This window comes from Macrobrachium nipponense, chromosome 13 (assembly GCF_015104395.2).
Source record: "Macrobrachium nipponense isolate FS-2020 chromosome 13, ASM1510439v2, whole genome shotgun sequence".
Lineage (NCBI taxonomy): Eukaryota > Metazoa > Arthropoda > Malacostraca > Decapoda > Palaemonidae > Macrobrachium > Macrobrachium nipponense.
The window spans coordinates 57,091,790-57,113,737 of record NC_087206.1 but is presented as its reverse complement, the minus strand read 5'-3'; the positions used below and the strand labels follow the sequence as shown (position 1 = coordinate 57,113,737).

The 21,948-nt window shown below is 35.6% G+C and overlaps 1 protein-coding gene across 3 annotated transcripts in view; it reads right to left on the bottom strand.

Moving 5' to 3' along the window:
• The window catches only part of LOC135225799 (uncharacterized), a 416,906-nt gene that overhangs the window by 133,481 nt on the left and 261,477 nt on the right, over positions 1-21,948 (bottom strand). For 2 of the 3 annotated variants that reach the window (XM_064265289.1, XM_064265288.1), the window contains 2 exons: positions 7,499-7,654; positions 4,501-4,656 (listed from right to left, as the gene is read on the bottom strand). The exons of the other annotated variant lie outside the window; for it this stretch is intronic. In XM_064265289.1, coding sequence (XP_064121359.1) covers positions 4,501-4,656; positions 7,499-7,654 — 312 coding nt within the window. The remainder of the gene's footprint in view (positions 1-4,500; positions 4,657-7,498; positions 7,655-21,948) is intronic. 3 annotated transcript variants of the gene reach the window in all.

Sequence of the window (21,948 nt, the reverse complement as noted above, 5' to 3'; positions counted from 1 at the left end):
AGATTGTATTGATCGTATGGGTAAATATAAATATATAAGTAAATTTGATTTATTGAAAAGGGTATTGGCAAGTTCCTTTGTCGAAGCGAGCAAGGGCTTTGTCAGCTTTCGTAACACCTCAAGGGTTGTTTCAATGTCGTGTGATGCCGTTTGGTATGAAAAATGCTGCCGCCAGTTTTCAAAGGTTGATGAATACGTTGGTGTACGGTTTGGAAGGTCGTGTCGGTTATATTGATAACATTGTTATTTGTAGTGACGATTGGGAAACACATTTAAAGCGTAATAAGGCCTTGTTGGTGGTCAATTTAAAGAAAAGTGATTTGCAAAAGCAAAGGTCGTATATTTAGGTCATGAAATTGGTGATGGTAAGGATGCTCCAAAACAAGCTAACGTTGAGTGTATTGAAAAAATAATTCCTAGGTGTCGGAAAAATGTCAGGAAATTCCTGGGTTTAGTAGGTTATTACCGAAGGTTTGTTAAGAATTTTTCTGACATCGCCGACCCTTTAACTAATCTCCCAAGAAAGAAGGTAGCTTTTGTCTGGACTGACGAAACACAAAGGGCTTTTGATAATTTGAAAAGGGTACTTCTTAATTTCCCTGTCTTGAGAGCTCCTGATTTTGACCCTCCTTTTTCTCTTGCCACGGACGCAAGTGACGTTGTAGTAAGAGCAGTGTTATTACAGAATGACAATCAGGGAATTTCCCACCCTGTCGCATTCTTTTAAAAAAATTGTCCTCTGCCCAACGGAAGTGTTCTACTGTGGAGAAGGAGACTCTTGCTGTAGTACTAGACATTAATCATTTCCAGGTTTATCTCTCTTCCTCATGAATTCCTGTAAAGATCATGATGGACCATAATCCCCTGACCTTCATCAGCAGGTACAAGAATAAAAATCAACGATTGATTTGGTGGAGTCTCCTGCCTCAGGAGTGGAATTTGGAATTTACACACATTCCAGGAAAAGTTATATTGTTACCGATGTTCTTTCTCGCAGCGTTAAGTAGAAATTCTTGTGGAGGGCTATGCGGATATTAAGGTAGTATCTGTATCGTTCTAATTACTGTATGTGTGCTGTTGAAGTAGGTGCTTAGGTTTTCATTGTAAGGGGTAGGTGAGTGTATAATGAATATGCATTAATCATCATTTTCCTTTACAGGAATTGTGTAAATGCCAGTGCTATAAAATTAGGAATAGTTTTTAGTATTAAGACCATAGGTGAAGGTAGAAGATGCTACTCGTTGTTCGTATTTTGTGGCAATGTTTATTTTAATGAAGGTTGGTGATGTGTTTATAATGCGTTATGGAATGGATGTTATGAGATACAAATTGTTAATATCGTAAAAATTATGTTACTGAGAGGTGTGGTATACAAGGATGTTGGTATTTGCTGGTCATGGGCACATGGTACAATACGGTGAGGTGATTAATTTGGTGATTAGGATATTAATCGGAGAGTTTGCATTGTTAGCTGACAGCTACTAATCCGGGCATTCTTTGTTTTCAGGCATAACTACACTTCACAAAATTTTTGGGTGTTGGGATTGCACAGGGGAGAACTGTGTTGGTTTTCTCTGTGTTGTCCAATGTTGATGTATGTATTCGGCAGGCCACTTTTATAGTGATCTATTGTGTTGTCACGATGATAATATAAACAGGACTATTCTTTGCTGAACATTGTAACAATGAGCGATGTGAAACAAAGTGAAACTACTTTGAGTGTGTGTAAAATAGTTATGACCTATGAACAGATATGTTGAACCCGGTTTAAAACAGTGTAGCTCTTAAGTATGTACTTATGTGAGAGCCTTGTAGCTCTTGGGAAAAAAATCGTTGGAGTTGGTTTTTGAGGTTTTCTGTGTACTATATTCTCTAGTATATATTAATGATATTTTTTTAATTCTAGTGCCCTAATTGTGAGTTGCATCCTTGTTTCTTTTCCACCCTCCCCTCTTTTTTTCTTGTGTCATCTTTTATAAGTGCAATTTTCTTGATGAGAATTTTGGTTTTTACAGCTGTGAAAGAAATCTTGTATTTATGTCGATTGATTGTATTTGTTTCAGCATGTGATTATTTCTTATTTTTGCGTTTATTGAATTCTAATTTTTGAATACCAATTATAATGTCAATAATTTCTTTTGGGTTAAAAAAAATTTTTTTAGTTAAAAAATTTTTTGGGGGGAGAGGAGGTGTCATCTTGTTGCCAGTTTACGATAAGTAAATAATATGTTTGATTATTTTTAAACTGTTAATTAGTTAAGAATGGTAATTGATATTTTACTTCTCTCCAGTGTTTGGCTTGCATGTTTTTGCTAATCCTCTTTTCAAATTCCATATTTGGTGATTTCACTGGCCATAGACAAGGTAATTTGGGATTGATTGCTTTAATTTTCCTAAATTTCTATATTTTTCTTACTCTTACTGATGTTTCTGATTTTTCTTAAGAAATCCATTGGGGCATTATGTCTCGGGTTTTTTTTTTATTTCTCTAAGCTACTTGTATCATTTAAAAGTTCACTTATCTTTTCTTGGTAGAAACTCTTGTCCATTTACACAATTTTACAGTCTTTTTCTGATCTAGTGATTTTATGCCTAGCTCGCAGAGTGAGTTTACAGCTATCATAAATCTTTTAGGCAGGGGGTAGGTGTTGTTGTGTTTGTAGGGATTGTGATAAGTCATACTATGAATTCACATTAAGATCTCCCTCAGAGAGATTAACCCTTAATTAAGTGAACATAAGCACTCAGTTAGATATGGGCAATATAGTTTGGTAATTTTCTATGATATAAATTACATGAGCCATTCCGTGGATTGGAACTCATCCCATATTCTATACAAAAGCAGCTGTTGATACAAATGCCAGAGGGTATATATATATATATATATATATATATATCTATATCTGAAGTATTTCGGAAAAATAATCGTAAACCCTATCAAACCTGTAGATATAATTTGGCTTCACTAAGTAGACGACATCTTGACTTACTGGAAAAGCGATGGGGAGAGATTTTGATGTCTTTCTACAAAAATTAAATTCCTTGATCCCGAGCATAAAATTTAATGTAGATTGGGAAAACAATAACCAAATCCCCCTTTTAGATGTTTTAATCATCAGAGCTAATAAGAACTACAAATTCACTTTCTTCAGGAAAGTGACATTCTTACTTTCATGCATACGTTTTTACAGCTATCATGATACTTCATTTAAACTCAGCATAGGAAGTAATTTATTTCTTAGAGCCCTGAGAATTTGCTTCCCAGATTTTCTCAACAAAGAACTTGAAAGAATCAGAAATCAACTTATCTTGTTAAAATACCCCAAGCATATAACAGAAAAGCCATACATAAAGCAAATAAAATTTTTTTCTAACCCACAGAAAACAAGGAAAATGAAAAATTCACAAACAAAATCATAATCCCTCGCATGGATAATTTATGAGAGATCACACAAACTTTAGGCCACTCCAACCCTTTCGTCTTCACTTATCCGAATACATTGGAGAAATTCTTAATTAATGTTCAGCAGAAATCAGTTTCTAAAGATGTAAGAGTCTATGAAATCCCCTGCAGGGATTGTGATAAGTCATACTATGGATTCACAGGAAAATCACTCCCAGAAATTAACTCAACATAAGCGCTCAGTTAGATATGAACAATATAGTTTGGCAATTTTCCATCATATAAATAACATGGAACTCATCCCAAATTTTATACAAAAGCAGCTGTTGATACTAATGTCAGATAGTAGAATCTCCAATGATAAAAAAAACAAGATAATAGGAGCAACCTTTCCAATGGAGCCTGGGACTCTCTGACCATGTAGGCAACATCTTCCTTAAGGCAACAATGAAGCAGATTAAGACAATTAACAGAGCCAACGCCAGCTTAGCGGTACCCCAGGCATCACCAACGGGCATATCTCCCCCTATATATTTTGCCAATGTAACTTCTTATGTCATTTACTACTTGATAAGGGTGGGAGACAGTCCACCGAAATATAGTCCTAACTTTAAACCAGGGTGTTTTAAATGGGCCTTTTATACTTGAGACCCTTCCTGTTTTAACAGAAGAATTTATATATATATATATATATATATATATATATATATATATATATATATATATATGTATATATAAACATATATATATATATATATATATATATATATATATATATATATATATATATATATATACATATATATATATATATATATACTATATATATATATATATATATATATATACATATATATATACATATATAAAACCTGTCTGCATTATAAAATTATAGAAAAATAATCGATATGTGTCAGTACTCAAGGTGTTGTATGTAACAGGTTTTCTGAATTTTAAAAGAGAAATTTATAGCAAGAAATTTTTTGGAGGGAGGGAGGGAGATTTTGTTTAGCCACTGCTTTCTTGACAGGTCACATATAAAGAACAGCGAGGTGAAAGAGGGTCATAAGCAGAATAAGGTAATAAACAAGTCCTACCTCGAACATCAGCACCAGTTTATTGTCACTGAGTTTACGATGTCCTCTGACATGCGTCTCAATGGCTGTTGACATGACGTCAGCAACGAAACATCTCACGCTTTCCATTAGTGCATCGTCAGAATTACGATCCACTTCCTGCTGGTTCTGTTTAAACTGGAGGAAATGTTAATTATGCACATACCCCTATTACGATTTGTGCCTATCTTCTTCTTGAGCTCGATCTAGGGATTTTATTTTGAACTTAAAGCTGAAGTTTCCATTTTGAACCTATGCGTTGATCTCTCAAGTGTGACTATAAGCTCGGTGTTCAAGACACTCTCCTTCGTGCTGTCTTCGAATGTCTTCTTGCATGAAAATTTTGTGCAAGACAGCATGTAAGAATGCATGCATACAGTAGAAGAATAGAATGCGAGGATTTCTGTAAATGCTTTCGGAACTATGGCATATCTATTCCGAATATATAAAAAAAGTCATCTTTTAAAAGCCCGATAAATTTGCCAACATTGGGGTTGCGACATGAGTTTCACGTTGTAACAACCTTAAAGGCTGACTCAGACGTTGGAGATTCAAGCCCACGCATGTTGTAACATCCGCATTACGACTGAATTATGACGTTATTATGCTCAAATCTCCATTTTCCTCACACAGTTGTTGAGTTTCACGACGTCTGCTGAGTGTTGACGAAAACTAGTTGTTGCACGTCGTTGTCATGGTCGAGCCACGTGAACTGTCAACACTCTCATGCCAACGTATGAGAGTGTCGGCATGCCCTCTTAACTGACTTAACGTGATTACGGCAGATGTGAGTAGCAATTTCGATGTACGGTGTCCAATACGACACACGATGTACTTGGCAAAACCCTCAAGGACTCAGCGGAGCCGAGTACATCTTCAGCAGCTGGCCCCAGCCATGGTTCAGATGACGCCTGTCGGTTTCATTTCAGCGAAGATTCATCTCAAGTCAACTTCATTGGTCATGACTGACGTCGAGGAGGAACCAGTCGTGGAATCCCATTCCGAGTTGGATATCCTTGGAGACGACGACGAGTCAACGATGGATACAGAGATGGTCGGCAAGGGATCTGAGCAACTTCTTATGAAGACAACGTCTTGTGTCGTCCTATTGGATCCCGAGGAGAGGATGTTGGAGGATTGGTTGCAGGATTGTCCGCCAGAAAAAAAACCCAGACACTATTATTGAAATGGTAATTGTTCTTTTCTGTATTGGTTTCATATGTTGTATTTTTTCTGATTATTAAAAAAACAGAATTTACATGATTTTCATGTTTCATATATGCTGTTTCCGAATATATTAATAAATTTCCCTTTTTCTTTCCCTACAATCCACTGCTACTGCCATTGCCCTTCCTGATGCCCCTGAAGAAGTTGAAGTTGGTGCTTGTGGCGATGATGGGGACGTGCCCATCATTCCCACCATCGAGGGAAAAAGGCCTGACCAGAAGAAACTTGACATCGAAAGTCAAGAGAGCCCAGACGGCACCTTCACTAGGTTAATATTTCATTTTTTTACATATTGTTTTTCTTAATTAAAAATAAAAAAAATACAATATTTACATTATTTCAACAATTAAAATGTTTAAAATGAGAATTTGTTTGTAATCATTTTCTTCAAGTTTTCCCCATACAAGTCGGCATGTGTCTTATGTATGTCATAATGACCTCCACAGCAATCGCCGTCCCCTAAAAGCCGTTAAAAGTGGGAGTGGCCTAGATCACCGGCGACATACTTGTACGACTACGTATGTCGGTGATTTTATCTTGACTTATGCAATGTTGTCGTAATTGTACATTGCGTTCGTCATACTGGTGTCGTAATCAGCTGATTTATTTATCTATTTTTTTATTTATTTTTTATTATTATTATTATTTTTTGGTAGCCCAAGGTCCGCAACTGACGCCAAACCAAGCCATTACGCTAATTGCAGTCTTGAATCTCTGATGTCTGAGTCTGCCTTAAGGATCAGCGAGTCAGGTTGTCATTAAATGTTAGTTTCTACTTTCGCATAAATATCTTACTATTTTGATGAAGTTAAAGTATTTCCAGTTACAAAGTGCTGACTCTTGATCTTTTATCTTGATTAGATACGAATATTTGTGGTGCATTTTCTTTTCTTTTTCCTGAGTTTCGTTGGACATCTGGGCAGTGTTATAATTTTCTTATAGCCACTGACAATGCATGAAAATAAAGCGACAAGGTTTGATGAAAAATGGAAAATAAAAATAAAATACAATAAACAACATGAGTCAGTATTTGTCATATGGCTTTTGTTTTACAGAAGTCATTTAAGAAAAATTATGCAACTCTAAAGTTACTGAAATATAAAATAAAGTTTTTGGATACTCTAAGTAACACTTATAACAGTTAGTTGATTAAAAAGATTAATGTTATTGAATAGTGTTTTTCGGCTTGTTCCGTGGGTGAGTGGTCTTCGAGGTAAAACAAAGAAAGAGAAATAGAAGATGCAAGTTTTTGGAGTCTGTCCTTGCAATGTTTGTCGTTAAATTAAAAATACATCCATGAGAAAAAATTTGGTAAAGCAGGTGTTTATTTCAAATATTTATTGGAGTTTAGAAAGGATTAAAATGATTATAGAAACAAGCGTACAGGTATCTTTTCTTGTCAGGTAGGATAGCCTGGAAGATATTCTATTCGATATAAAAAAAACAATAACCTCGAAAGAAAATAACAATGGAAATTAAAAACGATAAATTTAAATTCTAAATTTAACTAGGAGTACATCTCCCCAGTTAAAAGCGTCTTATGATTGGGATCACATTTTTTTTCACTAAAAAAATAAAGGAAAAATCTTTAGCTTAACTATGTATCGCTGTTGAAAAATTGTCCTCTGATCATAGTGATACATGAGTAAGGTTTAAACTATCTTTTTCTGGTAAGGGTACATCAATGGAAAAGTAATAATCAAGTGACTTATTTATTTATTTGTTTGTTTATTTGTCATGAGATGCATCCTACCTCTTTGGGGAATATCACATTGTTTTTTCTGTGTATTTGCTCAAGAGCATTTTGCGTTTCTTCCCCTGCTGCAGAAATGATGCCAGCAACGAGACCGCGAGCTCTTTCCATCAACTGGAGGTGCAACTGAGGTCGCCCCTGAGTCCATTGTTGCCCCTGAAGGCAAAGTTGAAATGGGATGACTGAATTCTCAATGAGCCAAATTTTCCCTTTTACATGAAGAGTTCTTGTGAAAGCTAATATGTGAGCTCAAGCAGTCAATTTTCTATGTAAATTATTTCCATTGAAAACATTACAAACATACTGAAGACATGCAATAAAAATGATTAACGTAAATCAATGCTGTAAGGAAGAAATGATATGTTACAAGAAACACGCATTCATCAAGAAATAAGACCTTCCAAAGCACTGTATCCCTTTCAGTGCTTGTGTAAGTTTATTTTTACGGTTTTTATCCCGCCTCCCCTCGCCAGTATTTACATTTTGATTTTAGCTAGAAGCGGCAGCCATTTTACCTCCACGTCGTACGACTTTGGGGGGAATTTAGGGAAAATCAGCATAGACAAGGCCAGACAAGGACGACAGGAATTTCCGGTCCTCTGCGTAGTTTTGTGGGAGGGTATAGTAGATCCGTTAAGCACTAGCGGCATAACACATGGGCCTAGTCTTAAATGCCTCGACCTTGTTACTGGCTGTATGTCTATTTTCAAAATGACCTGCCAAAGGCGGGGTGGGGGGGGAGGGGGGGAGGGGGCGCTGGTGAACTCTACCCCCAAAGCAGATGCTCAGCGATCTTTATCGCCCTCACTTCTTGCTTATCCGTCCTTGCCTGTCCATAGGCCTACACAAAGGTGCTTGCTGGTGCTCCCCAAAGACTCGGACATGCCATCCTCGCATATCAAGCCACACCATAAGGCATCCTTCATAGTGCATTAGTCATAAATGTTGTGAGAGAAGTCTTTGTTTGGTGTTGTTTGTTAACCTGGAATGTCCAGATTCCTGCCGATTCCGTGCATCCGTGCATCTGCTTCCTTGCCAGTGCCCAATTACTTTAGAAGATATCATCAAAAATCGGCAACCAGCCTTGCATAGATTGTGAATTCGGCCCATCTCTCATGTTATTGTGAATGATAGAATAATTTAACACAATATTCTGTGCCCTCCCCACATGGCCTATCTTGCCATTCCGTTTGTCTCAAGCTGTTGAATTTTGTGTAAATAAACTTAATTTACATCTAACTGGCTGGTTTCCTGGCGACCTTAACTAATTAAACAGTTTTCTAACTGAAGGGAAGTCAAAAGTGCTTCATTATTACTCTATCCTTACGTGTGTGGATTGTGGCTTAAGATTTTATTAATATACCCTCACCCAAAATGACACCCACATGTAAAATTATTCAATTTCGAGTAAACAGTTTCATTATTTCCATTTCCTAAAGGGAAAGATAATACAAATGATGTGATTTTCCTCTCTCTTTGGGACCTAGACATGCACTCGACGTCATTTCATTGTAGTGCAAAATGTTCATTTTTAAACAGTGGTTTATCAAACTGTGTGAAGAGCAAATTAGTCTTCAAGAGAGAACAGAAAATCACAGATTTTGTTTTAATCTAAGATCAAATTGAGCCTAATAAAAGTACGTGTTTGTGGCCATTTTCATCTCTCTTGCCTCAAAGGTAATGACGCCATGATTTGTTATTTAAATTATATCAGACAATGCTGTAATTCCTACTAAAGAATAAAGGATAAGTTCTTAGTGTTGGACTAACAAAAAGTTCGATTAAATAAGAGAAAAATTAGCTTTCACGGGTACCATATTTAGGTGCAAGCCAAGGTAGCACCATACAATGAACTGATTTCATGAAAAAACAGGAATTTAGGAATTTTTGTACAGCTCATCTTCTTTGTACCCTGAGATATTCGTTAGCATTGTAGGACTGAAGACTTTTTTGAAGGTTGTAATAAATAAGTCAGAATGGTTCGACAAATGGAGGAATTTTAAGCAATAGGGGATACGCAGTTCAGCTTATTTTCTCCATTCAGATTTTTGTCTGCTTAAGTAAATGAAGCTTAAAATGAGGTTGTCCTTGGTAGATGCAATAACGCTGAAGAAATATATTGAAAAAGAAATCTCTTTTTCCAAGAGTGACTGCAGCGAGATGAAATCCACCTAGTGTTTGCTCAAAGATGTCGTCATCACCTGTCAGTTACTGTTGTTAATTAGCGATTCGATGAAAACCCATTCTTGAAGAAACGACACCACGTGGTCTCAGACCATACCACACTTTAGGAGCCAAGCAGCATGCAGAAAAAAAAATCCTCCTTATATGGGAATGACGTTTGCCTGTCGTTATCAACTTCGCCCATACAAAGGTATGTAAGCTTCTAGAAGAGACTGCCCATTACAGACAGAGATGACAAAGTGCCGTTAATGGAATCAGAGGTCAGACAAAGCAAGGTTCCGACGGGAGTCGCCCCTACAGACGACAAACACCGATCTTCATGAAATATTGTCAATTACAGAGCATCGTGTGTTGACGCCGTGGTATAACTGAACCTTAGTGATGGGCTTTAAGTCCTAATCTGGGCCATGTTTTGAGGTGCCTTCTTCCTTCTTCAGTTTGTCTACAGCTTCTCTCCATGTCCTATTGGCTAGTCTATGTATCCTACAGCTGAAGCTCTCCATTTTTGCTCTTACATGAAATTCCCTTATTGTATTGTAATATGGTGGTATTTCTTTGTATGCTTTCTACATGTTTATATTTTGGATGGCTTGTAACTTCATCATTGTAGTTTTACATGTTGCTGCTAATATTGCTGATGGGTACCCCAGCTGTGGTATTACCAATGCTTTGCAAATAATGTTAGATACGTTTTTAAAGAGACAGAACTAAATCTTCTGATCTTCTTAGCTGTTGACCTCCCCTTTCTCATGCAGTTCAGCAGATGCTGTATTCATTTATCTTCTTTATTTCTCGGCTGTTTTAAGAGCCAGCATAATTTTTCCTCGTTTGTTTGGATATGTTATTAACTGTGCGTGGTCGTCTGCGAATATAACCTGGTGATAGCCAGCAGCGATGGCAGTGACCTATCTAGTTTAGAAGCTAAAAAGGATGGGTGCCAACACACTACCCTGGGGAACTCCACCTAGTAGTGGGAATTCAGGACCTGTTATTTTCCCCATTTTAATTTACGCTTTCCTGTTATCCAGGAAGCCGCACATGGCAGTGTTCATGATTTTGTATTTCAGGCCATTGTGCCTTACCTTATCAAAGGCTTTTGCGATGTCCCTTGAAACCATATTGCAGCCCAGTCCTTCCGTTTGAGACAACACTATATTTTCATACAATGCTGCAGTGGTCAACCGGGTTCCTCTTCCCTTTGTGAATCCATATTGGTTCCTATTTATTAGCCCATTTTCATAAATGAATTTCATCGGCCTGTTTTTTATTATTGTTAACAATTTTACCAGGGAGTTCCAAAAGAATTATTGGACGGTAATTTTTCACCTGTCTTGGGTCCATCCCTGGTTCCCCTATGAATCTTATCAACCCTTCCTTATAAAGGTCTAGAAAATAATCTATGCTAATCGTTTCATTGCTTAATTCTCTATGTATTTCCAATATTGCAGCAGGTAGGTTTTGCAGTAACTCTTTACTGATATTTGATTTGCCTGGGGATTTTCTTTTCTTTCCTCTTTGTATAATATATGTTATTTCATTTAATTCTGCTGGTTTCGTCATGAGATTATCGGGATCCAACCTACTGGTATCTACTCTGATGTGGTGTGATGTTATCCTTTTCTTTCAACACTGCCTCTCCTATAGGTCTATCTTGTTCTCTGTCAAAATTTCTATTTTCTTCATCAGTTATTCTGAAGGTATCCCTCCAGTATTCTCTAAATGACAATTCTTTTTCTTCATCTTGGTAAACTTTTAAACTTTTCTATTTTTATCAGTTATATATGGAGCACAATCTCCTTCTTTACTTAGTAGATGGCTGATATTTTCCCAGAATTTAGTTGGCTGTCCATAAAGATAATATGCTGTTTTTATGACACTTTCCCAGTTACTATCGTGGAGGATTTTTTATTCATCTGTAATTTGGGTTTGCTATTGTTTGCCCATTTGGAATGTCTCTCATGTCCAACCAGTAAGTCTTGAGGCTGATTCGAGGTTTTCAAATTGCCATAGAAGCAATTTCAGTTGGTCACTTGCCACAGGTGCTTTTAGTATTCTATGGCTTATTGTAGAGATATTCTTGTCAACTGATGTATCAATGGTTTTGAACCAGGTATTTAATCTGTTGTCGATGTATGCTTTGTCATTTATTTCCTGTTTGCTCATTCAATCCTGGGGCTTCCATCTCCAGTTGATTCTTGAATTTCTCCCAATTGCATTAGTGGGATATATTCATGGCGTAGTGGGGATCACAATGCTTTTTGTGGCCAAGGTCAGGATCACTGGTAAATGATCAGAGGATGCTAGAGCACCTTGCTGGAGTGCATAGTTCAGGTGGGCTTGTCTGTTTGCGAATAGCAAGTCGGGTCTACCTAAATTTTGGCCTATGTAAGAGTGAACTCAGGACCTAGGTGAGTAGCTATTCTATGTCAGCCACAAAGTGAACAGAGAATAACAAAAACGTGCTTATACGCTTTTGTTTCATGTCAGTTATTGCTGAGAAATTGGTGTCTAAATAAAAAAAAATATCTTTTTTTCGGTTCCAAGTATATAATAATGAGTGAGTCTATGTACTCATAACTGTATTTTTTTATTGCATTATTAATTTTATTGAATTGCAAGTCATATTAAACACGTTATTGCAATGCATCTCATTTTTGTTAATTTCTATTGATGTCGATTATACTGTGTCCAAAATTTCATATCATTGTCAACGCTGTTTATGCTTTGTCAGAAATTGTGATTTTCCATCGATGATGTGGGAATGTGAGATTATTTTGAAAAAAAGAAGTTATTTTTTGTGTAATCTTTGAATTTTGATTTTTTTTCTTGTTTTTATTGTGTTGCAGAAGGAATTCAGTGAGTTTTCTTATACTTTTACCAAATTTCTTATGAGTAACGTTTCATTTTTGACTCATGTTGTGTGAAGTTTTGTTTATGAATTTAGCTTTTTCGAGCTGGAGCTGTGACTACTCATTTTTTATTAGTATTATTGACTGTGAACCTAAATTTGTTTTTCTGTATGACACATTGTAAGGCGTGAGATTCATTTGTTGTAACTTGTGTTTGTAACCCGCCAAATGGCCCTACCCTAATAGTTTTAAATGTTGCACAAAACGGATGGTATGGTACTCAAAGGCGGTATGGCACTCAAAGAACAAAGATGTGCAAATCATCAGATCAGTGTATGTCTTGCGGGACGCAAGAACTGGGGAGGGAGTGATGAGCTGATTCAATACAGTTTTGAATATACTTCTCCGTGGTATTCTGAAGTCCCGTGAAACCGTTATAAGTGATACTGTGTGTATGTGCAACAGCGCAAGTCAACCGCCAAAGACTTTACAAGTTGGTGTGGCTTGGGCAGTTCAAAAGAGTGCCACTCATCTCTATAACCAATCAGCTTCTTGCATAATGATACCGTGTGAAGGGGGCATTTGAAACAGGCCACACCAGCGGTCAAATGAGTTCGTTGGCTGGTCTCATACAGAACAGACTGGGTCGAGACGAGTGCCCAGTGCCTGCATTCCCGTCGGCCCACACACAAAGACGTGTGTCACCATGAGTGTCAATAACAGTCTAACCTGCCGTCCGGTTGTGCACTTGTATAGTTAACGTAATAATTACAAGTAAAGGCCACCTGTGTAGCTAAGAAGAATACACTTGTGTTAAACGTCCCCTCGATTATTATTCTTGCATATCCTGCATCGAATGCATGTAAACTTATCTCTCCTGTTTTTCCTTCATATCCCTAACCCACAAATGACCGAGATCAGGTCATATATATAATATTTGTGTCCGAGAGAGAGAGAGAGAGAGAGAGAGAGAGAGAGAGAGAGAGAGAGAGAGAGAGAGAGAGAGAGAGAGAGAGAGATGAGAAGAGATTACTTTCTAACGATATCAGAAGATAATGGCCGCATCTTCCTTGATCATTATCTCTTGGGTCAGAATTCCTCAGCATCGGCTTCCAAGGCTTCCTTAAGCTCAGGTTACGTCATTACTTGTGGTAATGGCAGGAAAGTTATGCAAACCGCCCATCTAACAGTAATTTGTTTGTTCACGGTTTCTTATGATATTCCTATACCTCTCTGTTATTGATGGAAAGTTGCGTGAATTTATTATGTAAAAGAAATATTGTCTTCTGCAAAGAAAAAAGGAAACAGAACAATTTTTTATCATCTCTCCTTTATAAAATTGTTTGTCGGAGGGTTATGCTGTTTATGATCGTGCCTTATGAGCGTAAAGAGCTGTAGACTTTAACGATTCATTTAATGTGCAATCGAGAACGCTAGTAGGTCTTCAAAACTATCGTAATTTTATAATTTACCATAAATGGTAAGTTATATAAACAATTACCAGTTTACAAAAATTCAAGCCTTTTGCCTCGTTTGATTAGTGTGGATATTCAAGGTATAAAGGAATGTAAGTAAAAACTGAGCATTATGAAGTTTAGATTAAATTAGTTTAAAAACAATGAGGGTAATAGTGCCCGAGAAAGTTAAAGACCTTAAATCTACCTTACCCAAATTAAGAAAAGTAGAAAAAAAACAGTATGAGACGATATTATCAGAATACTAATATGAGAAAACTTATATTTGCACGTTTGGGTATCGTTAAATTCAAATATCTCGTTCTCTGATCGATGTGGATGATATAATCCACACTTGGAGCCGGAAAGGAGAAGAAATATCTCATACCTTAGTGACTCGATATACTTATGTTATCCCCGTCCTGGTGGATGAATATAGATACTGATTCTAAGCACAGAACCTGAATTCGACACGCACATGTATAACAGAATCGATATCAACTTATATCTCTTTTGGTAGCTGGGTGGTCAAAGCTGCCGTCTATCGTTGTTTTTAAACCAAGCAACTGTTTGAATCCTGGCGGAGATAAAAGCACTTATCAATCATAATTCGCCTAGGGTGCAAGTTATTCCCAGGGTGTAATGAACTGGAAATTAAACAGTATTTGCGGCTTACTGTGTATGTACATAATAAACCTCCTGCATAAACGAATAAAAAATCATAATTGGCCGATGTTCAAAACTTACCAATCACTTATCCTGATGATGGCGGGTTGACATTGGTTCTAAGTATAGAACTTGAATGCGACAGGCATATGTACGTACAACATAGTCAATAATCAACTTACATCTATCTTGATAGCTGACTGGTAACAGTCTCAGACTATCGTAGTAGAAATAAACCAGGCATTGGTTAGAATCCTGCCTGTGACAGAGTTATCAATCAAAATTTCAAAATGGAATTAGGCATAAACGATATTTGTGGATTGATATTTTGATTACTCATACATACACACACACACACACACACACATATATATATATATATATATATATATATATATATATATAGATAGATAGATAGATAGATAGATAGATGATTATAGATATATATAGATATGATATATATATATATTATATATATATAATATATATCTATATATATCTATACTATCTATCTAATCTATCTATCTATTATATATATATATATTATATATATATATATATATATATATAATTGAATAAAAAGCACAATAATGCATAATATTATGAGAGACTGTATTTTTCCAACATACATTACAGAAAAGGTTAAAAAAGAACTTTTGACCTTATGCACAACGGCTGAAGGGGACCGTTTTACTTTTTGTATTTTGGATAAATATAGTCTCTCATATACATTATTGTGGCTTTGTATTTACTATTTCCTGTTACAGTATAGTGATGGACTATACTATAATCTTACTTTTTTCAGGAAAGTAAGATTAATTGGCCAAGACAAAAAGAGCTTTGAACTACTGGAGAAATTTAAATTCATTAACCCAAAACTACCTTAATTTTATGGTCTTCCTAAAACTTACAAAGACAATCTTCCATTTAGACCCATCATCTCATGTGCCGGAGCTTTCAGTTATAAAATTTCTAAATGGTTAGCTAGCCTCCTTTACCCTTTCTTAGGCATTTTTTCTCTCAGTCACATTAGACATTCGGAAGATTTTTGTCACAAATTCAACATAAAACTTTTAAGCCTTGATTTAGATTTCCTATTCACAAAAATACCAGTACAGGAAGTTCTATAGTTTTTGAGGGAAATATTAGTCCCTTATTCAGATCATTTTCCATTGGCGCTTTACAAAATAATGAAGTTAGTTGAATTATGTTTATCTAATAACGTATTTCCATTCCGGAAGTCATTCTATATGCAAAAATTCCGGTGTAGCAATGGTAGTTTAAGTCCTATTTTAGCCAACCTATACATGGAATACTCTGAAACTATAGTAATAATAAATGTAATAGAGCCCAAAAACATACTTTCAATGGGATATGTAGATGATATTCTAACATTTTGGGATAATAGGTGGGGCAATGTCAACGAATTCCTTGTAAAGTTAAATGCATAGTGCCTAGCATCAAATTTAAAGTTGAATGGGAAACAGACAACAGAATTCCTTATACTGATGTTTTAATGATTAGAGACACGAACGAATAAAAATTTACCATATACAGAAAACCAACATTTTCACTTTCATACATTCACTACTTTAGCTAACATAACATTTCTATCTGGATAGGCGTAGCCAGCAACCTATTCTTAAGAGCCTTACGAATTTGTTCCCCAGATTTCCTGGAAAAGGAATTGGAACTAATTCGTAAGCAGCTTTCGTCTTTGAGTTATCCTGACCATATGATTGACAAGCGATTCGTAAAGCAAACATAATTTCCTACTGACCCCCCCAAAGACACGACCAGACAGACACCCAACAATAAAATAAAAATCCCACACCTTGACAGGATTAAGAGAGTGACACAGACTCTCAGAATATCTAATCCTTTTGCCTTTACCTACCCAAATACCCTAGCCATATCCCTGATTAACGTCCAACAAAAGCCAATCCCCCAAAGACCAGGAGTATACAAAATCCCATGTCTGGACTGTAACCAATCTTACATCGGTTTCACAGGTAAATCACTTCCCCAGAGATTAATGCAACATAAACGGTCAACTAGGTATGGACAACAAAGCTCTGTTATTTTTAACCATATAGATAACCATATCTACAGAATAAACTGGAATTTGTCACATATGATTTATAGCAGCAAATGTCGGTACAAAAGCCAGATGATAGAGTCAGCCTTGATTATACAAAGACAGGTAATGGACATCTCAAAGGGCGCCTAGGATTCAGATATCACAGATAAAATCTTTCTTCAACCAACGCTTAAGAAGATTAAGAGAAATTATTAACCAGGGTGATCCTAGTAAAAAGGATTACTTGTGGAGGATGGATTTCTTGGTATAAATACTGCCTTTTCTGTAATTTCTCAGTCATTACTTACCTAAAGAGAGAGACAGCAGTCTCTGAAATATAGTACTTACTTTCTATATTTTGGCGTTTTTATTATATATATACATTATATATATATATATATATATATATATATATATATATATATATATATATATATATATATATATATATATATATATATATATATATATCAACCGAAGGGGAAGCATCAGACGGGATACATGGCGGTTAGGGTTTAAATGGAGACTTCTGTTTCATATGAGCGTTTATTTAATGCAACGTTTCAGGGACCAGCCCCATTTTCAAGCTGAAAATTATAATTATGAAATAAAATTAAAATAATTACTCATCTAAAAAACATACAATAACAATACTTAAAGCAAATTAAAAGAACGCCAACTAAACGCAAGTACCATTTCCAGTAGAGGAAGGAAGACGAGTGACTAAAAAAACAAAAACAAAACACGAAGGCATCTCTGTTGTTTACGCCAGGTACAGAGGGGTGGAGGCAGTTTGGTTGTTCAGTTTTGGAACAATCGTCTATATAAAGAGCGATTCGAAGAGCGCTAGCTGCTGCGGAGAAGACGCTTTTGAAAACTTGCTTTTTTGGATATAGAAGTGTCTCGTAATAATTCAGGATTTTACACGTCGATTTTCAGAAAGAAGACGTTCACAGGTTTGGGCACGAATTTCTATAGTTTCTGTAATTTCAATTTTAAGATAAACTCTCTTTTTACTCTTTTCCACAGGGCTTTTTCCCTTTCTTCTGGATGGTCTGAATTCCACAATGAGGTAACCTTTTTAAAGAAATATTTTACTGATAACGGTTATCCCAGTAGTTTATTTTATAAATGCCTTCACAAATTTATGAATATGAAACTTTTACCTAGCAATGCTATTCAGACTGTACCTAGGATGCCGTTCTATGCCAGTGGACCATTTTTAATCAATCCGAAATTCTATGTCAAAATGCAACAGATTATTAGAACTTACTGTCCGGCCATAAAATGTCAGCTGATCCCAACAAACCCATTGACAATTGGATCAATTTTTAAATATAAAGACAAGTTAAACCCTCTCATGGCATCTAATATTGTCTATTTATATACTTGTCCTAGATGTCATCTAGGAAAATATATCGGAGCCTCAAGAAGACTTCTTAAGGTCCGAATAGATTGCTATAGGAGGGTGAGTTTCCGTACTGGAGTCAAATTATCATCTCCTGAATTTTCCAGCATCCCTGACCACACAAAGAAATGCAGAGTCAATATTGAATATAAAAACTTTAAGATCCTTTCAAAAGCGTCTTCTCCGCAGCAGCTAGCGCTCTTCGAATCGCTCTTTATAAAGACGATTGTTCCAAAACTGAACAACCAAACTGCCTCCACCCCTCTGTACCTGGCGTAAACAACAGAGATGCCTTCGTGTTTTGTTTTTGTTTTTTTAGTCACTCGTCTTCCTTCCTCTACTGGAAATGGTACTTGCGTTTAGTTGGCGTTCTTTTAATTTGCTTTAAGTATTGTTATTGTATGTTTTTTAGATGAGTAATTATTTTAATTTTATTTCATAATTATAATTTTCAGCTTGAAAATGGGGCTGGTCCCTGAAACGTTGCATTAAATAAACACCCATATGAAACAGATGTCTCCATTTAAACCCTTACCGCTATATATAATATATATATATATATATATATATATATATATATATTTATATATATATATAGAGAGAGAGACAAAGACAGAGACAGAGAGAGAGAGAGAGAGAGAGAGAGAGGAGACAGAGAGAGTCCAGTACGTTTTGGCCGCCGCCCTTTTAGCGCAGATCATTTGGCTTCACCATTTTGGCGATAAACAATTTGACGCTTGTTAGTTTGGCGATGAGCTCTTTTGGCGCCAATTCAGAATAAAAAACAAAAAGTCGAATGTTGATTGATAGATTAGTCTCGCTTTGTGATTATTTTCTCATACATCAGTTCATTTACTTATTTAGTTTTGTTTCTTCATTTCTTTTTTATTTATTTCTTTCTTTATTCATATGTGTCTGTATTTGTTTTTCTTTCTTAGTTATTGTTTATTTATTATTTATTTATTACTGATTTAAATATTTATTTACCTTAGTTATCTATTTATTTATTTATTTATTTATTTATTTACTGATTTAAATATTTATTTACCTATTTATTTCTTTATAAGGTGAAAAATAATGATTAAAAAGAATTCGTTTTATTTTTAGAAATACAATACAATATGAAAATAATAATAAAAAAATAATGCTATTACAAACAGTTTAATGCATTTCACAGTTGTATGCCCAACCATGCCAACATTCTAGTGGTTCCTGTAAATCAAGCTGTTGTGCTATGTTTAAAATGCGTTCATCGGTCCTAATGTATTTTAGAAGTTTTCGATTTGGAGCAATTTCAAGAATCAGTTGTTGACGTCCTTTTTGAATTCTCTTTATACTATCGATAAATTTCCGTATAACAAGATGGTTCATTTGTTGCTCTGCATGTATTTGTCTGTTTGCAGCTTCAGAATGTTTGTTCGGTCTTCACCAGATGTAGTTCGACTGTACACAGTCCACACTTCTGTGGGAAAAAGTGGTGAGCGTCGCCCATTGCCTCGTCTCAGTGGTCCCCCAACATGATTATCTTCGACCCAACTCATTTATGGTTGAAGTTCTTCAGGTCAGTATTCCGACCAAGCATCGATATAGACATCCATGTGGGAAACTGGTACAAAAGATAAAGCAACGATCATTTTTGCTTTTATGGCCAAGTCGGAATCATTATTGTATGAATGGTGGAGCCCAAGGTGTCTCAGATGGCTATGAATATGACTTGCAAAATGAAAGAAACAGCTTTTCAGCTCCACTCCAGGAAAACACTCTCCCATCGCAGAGAAAACCGCTTGTTGATAATCACAATAAATGCCTTTTGACTGCAAGTCTGCAGACAAATCAGTTATCATCTGAAATATTCTAAAGTATGTTGCTCGACGCTTATTAGGTAATAAAGCATACAATATAGGAATAACTTCTCCAGGCCTCTTGCAATAATAACGTAAACCTGATAAAATAACGAAGGAGGCAGCTTACACTTTCCATCCATCAGATTTGCTTAAAATTTTACTACGGTCTTTCTACCAAAAATTAAAATTCTCTCATCTTCTTGACCACTATCGCCAATTAAAATGTCATCAGGTTGGCCACCGTTCGTCAGGGATTAATAACCCTCTTGAACTAACAGGATTTGGAGGAGCAGAATATACGTAATTGATTTCTTTCTTCGTACCATTTTTTTCATGGCATCTGAAGTTGGTAATGCTGCCAGAGCAACTTGAGAACTGTTATCAATGCAATCATTTTTAACTGATGACGGCACTTCATGCGCTCCTTCAGCTTTGCGTTTTATACTTGTTTTGATTTGAGCAACTTCCACACTTACTGATGGAGTACAATGAGAATGTCCGATCACTTCATTTACTAGCTTTACACTCGTTCTTTAACTCACATCTACAAAACTTTATCGAAGGATCGTTTTTGCTACATTTATCAAATGTAGCAAAAACGTGTGCAAATTTTGGCATGTCTCTTTTGCTTAGCAAGTTTTCCGCCATTTCTGATATGGGCTGTACAAAACAGAAAGAAAATTGTAGTGAAGATTTCAAAGATGAAAAGACAACAAGTTAGATTATCATTACAAGTGTTAAATGAGAAAATGATTGCAAAACGAGACTCTAATCTATGGATGGTCGTTAAAGCTTTGACTATCAACAGGTTTGATTATCATATCAAGTCTTAAATGCGAAATTTTTACAAAACGAAACTCTAATCTACGGATGGTTGTTAAATCTTTCGACGATTTGTTTTTAATCTCAATGAAATGGCGCCAAAAGAACTCACAGCCAAATTAACGAGTGCCAAAATTAGCTATCGTCAAGAGAGTGGAGCCAAATGATCTGCGACAAAGGGATGGCGGCGCCAAGCAATAATTATAATTATATATATATATTATATATATATATATATATTATAATATATATATATATATATATCTATATATATATATATATATATATATATATATATATATTATATATATATATACATTACATAAGTATATGTGTGTATGCATGCGTGTGTTTGTATTTGTGGTGTGCATACGTTAGTAAAGATCTACAATGATCTCCCTTCCATTCGGGAAGCTCTCCTTTCTCATCAGAGTTGTGCGTGTGTCTAACTTGTTTTGAGTTACACTTGCCTTGCCTAGGCCTAGGAGCTATTTATTGTTTAAGAATAACAGCCAGAAAGCCGCTCAGGTGGTTTCTAAGGGAACACTCTTCGTGCATTGTTGTGTGGGTCTTTTGCAGCTTTTTTTCAAACAATAGTAATGGACCTCCTCGTCATTGTTTTTTATATTAACAAAGAATTTGATATTCTTAATGATATTGTCAACCACCAATTCATTTCTCTTATTATTATGCTTATGGGCATACTTATTTTTCTCTTAGATTTTTTTATTTATCTATTTTAATTACAAGTATTCGTTATTTTAATTGCTCAACTTTGATAATGAATACGTTGTTAGTAGACTATTTAGATTTGCTTAATTCGGCCGTAAGTTCTTTTTATTAACCGTAGCACTTTCCTATACAAGAAAAACTTATCAGATATCATATTTGAAAAGAAAACTACATTAACCAATCAGCTCAAATAAAACTCTAATAAAAAAACACACACACACACACACGCACACACACACACACACACACACACACACACACATATATATATATATATATATATATATATATATATATATATATATATATATATATATAATTACATGGCGAGGTTCACACTAATAGAGAGAAATATCCTTATAGCTCCCTAACATTCAAGTACAGTCCTGGGACCATTTGTTTCAGCAAACA